The 8,145-nt window shown below is 46.5% G+C and overlaps 1 protein-coding gene across 1 annotated transcript; it reads left to right on the top strand.

The window, feature by feature from the left end:
* The first annotated feature begins 4,491 nt into the window (after positions 1-4,491).
* LOC137381505 (histone H2A-like) lies at positions 4,492-5,158 on the top strand. Its single transcript, XM_068054202.1, has 2 exons — positions 4,492-4,932; positions 5,087-5,158. Exons 1-2 carry the CDS (start codon positions 4,492-4,494, stop codon positions 5,156-5,158), a joined length of 513 nt encoding a protein of 170 aa, XP_067910303.1.
* The last annotated feature ends 2,987 nt before the right edge of the window (positions 5,159-8,145 follow it).

The following is an 8,145-nucleotide window of genomic DNA, read 5'->3' as shown; positions in this document are numbered from 1 at the left end:
TGAAAACCTGTTTTTGTCAAAATCTCGCTGGTGATTCCAGAATTGTTTATACTTTATTAAAATTGAGACAGACAATTGGAATTCTTCACCCAAACTGGACTGGAATAAAGATCAAATAGGTATCACGAAAAGGAACAAGAATTTCCCTCCCTCCCTTCCTTCCATCTTTACTTTTTCTAGATTTACACCAAGTGATAGACTAATGGGAAAAGCAAATGGCAAGGGAGCAGAAGCAGAATATTATCCTTTGGCAAGAAATTTATTTTCAAATCTTCTTGATAGGTTAAGTGAGTGAGCAATGCTTTGGCAGATGGTGTTTAAAATGAGGGGTCATCTCGTACCTACGAAAGATAGATCACAGTGTTTATTTGAAAGTGGTGAGATGTTAGAAACTGTGGCGGAGCAGAGACCCGAGTACTGAATCAATAAAAGCTAGTGGACTGGTAGAAAATAATGTGAAAGGCTAATGGAATATGAAGATTGGAACTCATGTTGAAGTTATATAAAGCTCTGTGCTCCTGAACTAAATGTCCAAGCCCGGATTGTGGGGAATCTGTGGAGAGTGATTTGTTTTTTATTCATTCTTGGGTGTGAGCATCGCTGATAAGGCTCGCATTTATTACCCATCCCTTATTGCCCTTGAGAAGGTGGTAGTGAGCTGCCTTCTTGAACCGCAGCAGTCCATGTGGTGTAGGAACACCCACGATGCTATTGGGGAGGGACTTCCATGATTTTGACCCAGCAACAGTGAAGAAATGGTGACATTGTTCCAAGTCAGGATGGTGAGTGACTTAGAGTGAAACTTGCAGGTGGTGATGTTCCCATGCATCTGCTGCCCTTGTCCTTCGAGGTGGTAGAGGGGTTTGGATGGTGCTGTCGAAGGTTACTTAGCGAGTTACTGCAGTGCATCTTGTAGGTGGTACACACTGCTGCCACTGTGCTCCAGTGGTGGAGGAAGTGAATGTTTAAGGTGGTGGATGAGGTGCCGATCAAGTGGGCTGCTTTGTCCTGGGTGGTATTGAGCTTTTTGAGTGTTGTTGGAGCTGCACTTATCCAGTCAAGTGGAGACTATTCCATCACACTCCTGACTTGTGCCTTGTAGATGGTGGACAGGCTTTGAGGTATCAGGAGGTGAGATACTTGCTGCAGAATTCCCAATCTCTGACCTACACTTATAGCCACAGCATAGATGTGACTGGTCCAGTTAAGTTTCTGGTCAATGATAACCCCCAAGATGTTGATGGTGAGGGATTCAGTGATGATAATGCTGCTGAATGTCAAAAGGTAGATGGTTTGATTCTCTCTCATTGGAGATGTTCACTGTTTGGCACTTGTGTGGCAACAAAGTCGCTTTTCACTTATCTGCTCAAACCTGAATGTTGTTCAGGTCTTGCTGCTTGCGGGCACAGACTGCTCCAGTATCTGATGAGCTGTGAATCATCACCTAACATTCCCACTTCTGACTTAAGTTGAAGGGAAAGTCATTAATGAAACAGCTGAGGATGTTTGGGCCTAGGACACTACCCTGAGAAACTGCTGAGGCAATGTCCTGGGCTGAGATGATTGGCCTCCACCAACCACAACCATCTTGCTTTGTTCTAGTTATGATTCCAACAAGTGGAGAGTTTTCCACCTGATTCCCATTGACTTCAATTTAGCTGGGGATCCTTGATGTCACACTCACTCAAGGGCAATCACTCTCACCTCTCCTCTGGAATTCTACTCTTTAGTCTCTGTTTGGACCAAGCTGTAATGAGATTAGAAGAACAGAAGAAGTATCAGGAGTAGGCCATTTGTCCCCTTGAGCCTTCTCTGCCATTCAATAGGATCATGGCTGATCTGATCATGGCCTCAACCCCACTTTCATGCCTGCCCCCATAACCCTAGACTTCCTTGTCGATAAAAATCTGTCGAACTCCAGCTTGAAGACATTCAATGACCCAGCCTCCACTGCTCTCTGCGGTAGAGAATTCCAAAGACCCTCTGAGAGAAGAAATTCCTCCTCATTTCCTTCCTAAATGGAAAACCCCTAATTCTGAAACTGTGTCCCCTAGTTCTAGATTCCACCACGAGGGGAAACATCCTCTCAGCACCTTCCCTGTCAAGCCCCCTCAGAATCTTATATGTCTCATTTTTCAAAACTCCAATGATTTTAGGTCCAACCTGCTCAACTCTCCTCATACGACAACCCCTTCATCACAGGAATCAATCCACTGAACCTTCTCTGAACTTTTTTCATTTCCAACATATGCTTTATTCGTAAATAAAACTGTAAAAAATACATTACAAAACTGTTCATAAACAGCACCAAGTCAACAATACAAAAAGTGCAAAGGAGATCAGTTTTCTTCAATATAGGAGTGAGTTGCCTCACAACCCTTCCATTTCATTTTACCTGCCATGAGCTTTTGGCAGCAAGCAATTATTTTCTGGATACAGTCCGAGGGGTTTTCCATGGGTCCAGCCCCTCAGTTCAGCTTGGTTGGGGGACCTTACACTGTGGTCTTTCCCCATTGAGCCTTTGCTGCGGCTGCCCCAAGCTTTAGTGTGTCCTTCAGCACGTAGTCCTGGACCTTGGAATGTGCCAGTCTGCAACATTCGGTCGTGGATAACTCTTTGCGCTGGAGAACCAGCGAGTTTCGGGCAGACCATAGGGCATCTTTCACTGAATTGATCGTCCTCCAGCAGCAGTTGATGCTTATCTCGGCGTGACTCCCTGGGAACAGCCCGTAGAGCACAGACTCCTGTGTAACAGAGCTCCTTGGGATGAACCTCGACAAAAAACACTGCATCTCTTTCCACACCTGCTTTGCAAAGACAGACAAGCCTGTCCTCTCTCCTCTGTCTTGTTTGCTTGCTGTATTGTACCCTTTGCTGAGTCTGTTAGGAAGGATGCGAGCAGAAGGGGTTGGGGGGGCGGTGGGTGACAATCTCAGGCAGTGGAGGCACTCAGGTTAAAACCTTCCTGTACATGGATGATGTCGCCTTCTTCTGCATGGATCCGCTGTCTGTGCGCAAACTGATGAGCATCTGTGACCAGTTCGAACTGGCCTCGGGAGCCAAAGTTAACCGTGGCAGGAGCGAGGCCATGTTCTTTGGAACTGGGCTGATTGATTCTTTGTGCCCTTCACTGTCAGGTAAGACTACTTGAAGGTGTTGGGAATATAGTTCGGAAGGGCAGAGACGTGTGCCAAAACCTGAAAGGAGCGAGTAGCCAGGGTACAAAATAAGCTGAGCATGTGGGAGTGGCGTTCTCTCTCCATTGTGGGTAAGAACCTGGTCATCTAGTGCATGGCGCTCACATTGTTGCTGTACATGGTGCAGGTCTGGCCCATACCCCACTCCTGTGCTGTGGCAGTCACACGAGTCATTTTCTGCTTTATCTGAAGATGCAAAAATTGACTGGGTCCGGAGGGTTCAACCTCTGGATAAAGGCGGAAAAGACGTACCCAACATCGCACTCAACCTGATGGCCACCTTTGTCTGCGGCTGCATCAAGCTTTGTGGATAGCCCCAGTAAGCAAAAAGCAACTGTCACGACGTGCTGAGGTTCTTTCCCCGGTGTTGTGAAGAATGGATCTGGTCACATTGCCATCCAGTTGGACCGTGCCTTCGTGGAAATGTTTGTGCAGAAAAACACCTTTGATCACCAATCCATCTGGCAGTGGTCTGCACGGAATGTCCTCAAGGCCCTATGGGAAAAGGAGATGGTGGATCCTGTCAGATGGTTCCCCGAGCAAACCATCAATTGACAGAATGTCTCATCACCAGAACGTTTAAACAAACACCAAGACGTAGCTTGGCTGGTGGTGAGAAGGGCCCTCCCTGTCCGATCCTTCCTGCACACCCGGAATCTCACCGCCTCCGCACGCTGCCCTCGAGATGGCTGTGGTGGGGAAGAGACTGTTTCCCACCTCCTTCTGGAATGTGCCTTGGCAAAGCAGGTGTGGAAAGAGATGCAGTGTTTTTTGTCGAGGTTCATCCCAAGCAGCTCTGTAACACAGGAGTCTGTGCTCTATGGGCTGTTCTCAGGGACACGCACCGAGATAAACATCAACTGCTGCTGGAGCACCATCAATTCAGTGAAAGACGCTCTTTGATCTGCCTGAAATTTGCTGGTCTTCCAGTGCAAAGAGTTGTCCATGACCAAGTATTGCAGACTGGCAGATTCCAAGGTCCAGGACTATGTGCTGAGAGACGCACTAAAGCTTGGGGCAGCCGCTGCAAAGGCTCAATGGTGAAAGATCACTGTGTAAGGTCCTCCCGCCATAGTGAACCTCGGGGCTGGACCTCTGGGAAACCCCTCATGCTGTCTACACCAAATATGGGTTTGCTGTAAAATGTACATTGTATGTAAAATGGAATGGAAGGGTTGTGAGGAACTCACTCCTGTATTGAAGAAAACTGATTTCCTTTGCACTTTCCGGAATATCAACTTGGTGCTGTTTTGAACTGTTTTGTAATGTATTTTCTTACAGAATTTTATGAATAATGTATATTTTTGGGGAAGAAAAGTCTGGAAGAGGAAAGAGCGGCGGGAAAGCTTGGGCCAAGGCCAAGTCTCACTCCTCCCGGGTTGGACAGCAGTTCCCAGTGGGCCGTGTACACAGGCTCCTGAGAAAGGACAACTATGCTGAGCATGAGGGTGCCGGAGCCCCGGTCTATCTGGCTGCTGTGCTCGAGTATCTGACCGCTGATATCCTCGAGCTAGCTGGTAACGCAGCCCCGGACAACAAGAAGACCCGCATCATCCCCAGACACCTGCAGCTGGCCGTCCGCAACGACGAGGAGCTCAGCAGGCTGCTGGGAGGGGTGACCATCGGTCACGGCGGGGCGCTGCCTAATATCCAGGCTGTGCTGCTACCCAAGAAAACCAGCGCTCTGGGCACCAAAACCAAGTCAATACGCCAGAATTTCATCAAATTCCCAACGGTTCGTTTCAGAGCCACCCACAGTATCTGAAAGGGCTGATTACTGTCTGAACTCTGCTGTACCCACACCTCTGTCTATCCCTCTTCATCCTGAACAACCAGCGTCATCTTCCATTCCTTTCACTATCATGTGTTTAACTCGCTTCTCCTTATAGGCAGTCAGATATCAAAGTAATAATGAAATGATCTGTGTCAATGCTGGCCATTTCCATAGAACCATAGAATAATTACAGCACAGAGGAGCCCATTGTGTCTTCTGTGGCCAAAAAATCTAGCCAACCAATCTAATCCCATCTTCCAGCACCTGGTCCGTAGAATTCAGGTGCATGTCGAGGTACCTTTTAAATGAGTTGAGGATTTCTGCCTCCACCACCATTCCTGGCAGCGAATTCCAGACACCCATCACCCTCTGGGTGAAAAAGTTTCCCCTCGTGTCACCTCTAATCCTTCCACCAATCACCTTAAATCTGTGCCCCCTGGTAACTGACCTCCCCACCAGGGAAAAGAGCTCCTTCCTGTCCACTCTGTCTAGGCGCCTCATAATTTTGTACACCTCATTCAGCCTCCTCGGTTCTAAGGAAAACAACCCTAGCCTCTTCAATATTTCCTCATAGCTGCAACTTTCAAGCCCTGGCAACATTCTTGTAAATTTCCTCTGGACTCTCTCCAGAGCAATTATGTCCTTTCTGTAATGTGGCGACCAGAATTGTATACAATACTCCAGCTGTGGCCTAACCACCGTTTTAAACAGTTCTCGCATTACATCCCTGCTTTTGCATTCTATACCTCGGCCAATAAAGGAAAACATTCCATATGCCTTCTTCACCACTCAATCTACCTGTGCTGCCACTTTCAGGGACCTGTGGACACGCACTCCAAAGTCTCTCACTTCTTCTACCCCTCTCAATATCCTCCCGTTTATTGTGTATTCCCTTGTTTTGTTTGCCCTCCCCAAATGCATTACCTCACACTTCTCTGGATTGAATTCCATTTGCTACTTTTCCGCCCACTCAACTAATCCATTCATATCGTTCTGAACTCTGCAGCTATCCTCTTCACTATCAATTACACGGCCAATTTTTGTGACATCAGCAAATTTCCTAATAATACCTCCCACATTTAATTCCAAATCATTAATATGTACCACAAACAGCAAGGGACCCAACACTGAGCCCTGTGGAACACCACTGAAAACCGCTTTCTATTCACAAAAACATCCGTCGACTACTATTCTCTGTTTCCTGTCACTGAGTTAATTTTGGATCCAACCTGCTACATTCCCCTCTATCCCATGGACTTTCATTTTACTGACCAGTCTGCCTTGTGGGACCTTATCAAATCACAGAATCACAGAATAATACAGTACAGAAGAGCCCTTCGGCCCATGGAGTCTGCAGCGATGCATTAAAGACACCTGACCTGTCTACCTAATCCCATTTGCCAGCACTTGGCCCATAGCCTGTAATGTTTTGACGTGCCAAGTGCTCATCCAGGTACTCCTCCACCACCCTCCCAGGCAGGGCATTCCAGACCATCACCACCCTCTGGGTAAAAAGCCTCTTCCTCAAATCCCCCTTAAACCTCCCACACCTTATCCTAAAACTTGTGTCCCCTTGTAACTGACCCTTCAACTAAGAGGAACAGCTGCTCCCTATCCTGTCCATGCCCCTCATAATCTTGTGCACCTCGATCAGGTCACCCTTCAGTCTTCTCTGCTCCAGCGAAAAAACACAAGCCTATCCAACCTCTCTTCATAGCTTAAATGTTCCATCCCAGGCAATATCCTGGTGAATCTCCTCTGCACCCCCTCCAATGCAATCACATCCTTCCTATAATCTGGCAACCAGAATTGCACACAGTACTCCAGCTGTGACCTTACCAACGTGCCTTACTAAAATCCATGTCGACCACATCCACCACACTATCCTCATCAATGCTCCTTGTTACTTCCTCAAAAAACTCAATCAAGTTAGTGAGACATGACCTTCACTTAACAAATCCATGCTGACTATCCCTGATTAATCCATGCCTTTCGAAGTGGCAGTTTATCCTGTCCCTCAGAATTGATTCCAATCATTTACCCACCACCGAGGTCAGACTGACCAGCCTATAATTATTTGGCCTATCCCTCGCACCCCTTTTAAATAATAGTACAACATTCGCAGACCTCCAAGCTTCTGGCACCTCCCCCGTATCCAGTGAGGATTTGAAGATGATCCTCAGCACATCCACTATTTCCTCCGTGGCTTCGTTTAACAACCACAGAGGCAAACCATCCGGCCCTGGTGATTTATTCACTTTCAAGGATGTCAAACCCTCTAGTACTTCCACTGCCATTGTGCTTATCATATCTAATATTTCACATTCCTCTTCTTTTCTCCAATGTCTGCATCATCCCTCTCCTTTGTGAAGGCAGAAACAAAAAACTCATGAAGAACCCGCCTACGTCTTCTGCATCCATGCATAAGTTCCCTTGAAAATCTCTGATAGGCCTTACACTTTCCTTAGTTATCCTCTTGCTCTTAATGTATTGATAAAATATCTTTGTGGTTTCCTTCAAGTAGTTGTATCGAGTCCACATCCAAGAAATCATCTCTCAGTATTGTACAATTTACCTTCCCCCAATTTAGAACTTTTACTTCTGTTTTATCTGTGTCCTTTTACATGATTATGCTCAAACTAAATTGTACGATGGTCACTATCTCCAAAATGGTCACCCACTACTACTTCATTACTGAAGACCAGATCTAAAATTGTGCCCCCTCTCATTGGGCTTGTTATGTGCTGGCTAATCGCTTGAATGCAGTTCACGAATTTTGTGCCCTCTGTGCCCTTCACACTGTTTGTATCCCAGTTGATATTGGGATAGTTGAAATCCCCAACTATTATTGCCCTATAGTTTTGCACTCAGAAATTTGCCTCCATATTTGTTCTTCCATCTCTCTCTCACTATTTGGGGGTCTACAGTACACTCCTAGTAGTGTGGCTGCCCCTTTTTATTTCTGAGCTCCACCCATATGGCCTCATTTGATGATTCATTTATCATATAATCCCTCCTCAAGCTGTATGTCTTCCTTAACTAATAATGCTACACCCCCTCCTTTTTTATCCCTGTTTCTATCCCGCCTGAAAACTCGAGATCCAGGGATGTTGAGCTGCCATTCTTGCCCTCTTTAAGCCATGTTTCCCTTATTGCAATGATATTGTGTTGCCA

This window comes from Heterodontus francisci, chromosome 22 (genome assembly GCF_036365525.1).
Source record: "Heterodontus francisci isolate sHetFra1 chromosome 22, sHetFra1.hap1, whole genome shotgun sequence".
NCBI lineage: Eukaryota > Metazoa > Chordata > Chondrichthyes > Heterodontiformes > Heterodontidae > Heterodontus > Heterodontus francisci.
The sequence above is the reverse complement of the archived record's forward strand: the minus strand, read 5'-3'. Positions and strand labels throughout refer to the sequence as shown.

Coding starts and splice junctions, on each gene's coding strand:
- LOC137381505 (XM_068054202.1), top strand. CDS start 4,492: ATGTATATTTTTGGGGAAGAAAAGTCTGGAAGAGGAAAGAGCGGCGGG. Junction 4,933..5,086: donor ATTTCATCAAATTCCCAACG/GTTCGTTTCAGA, acceptor TTCTCCTTATAG/GCAGTCAGATATCAAAGTAA.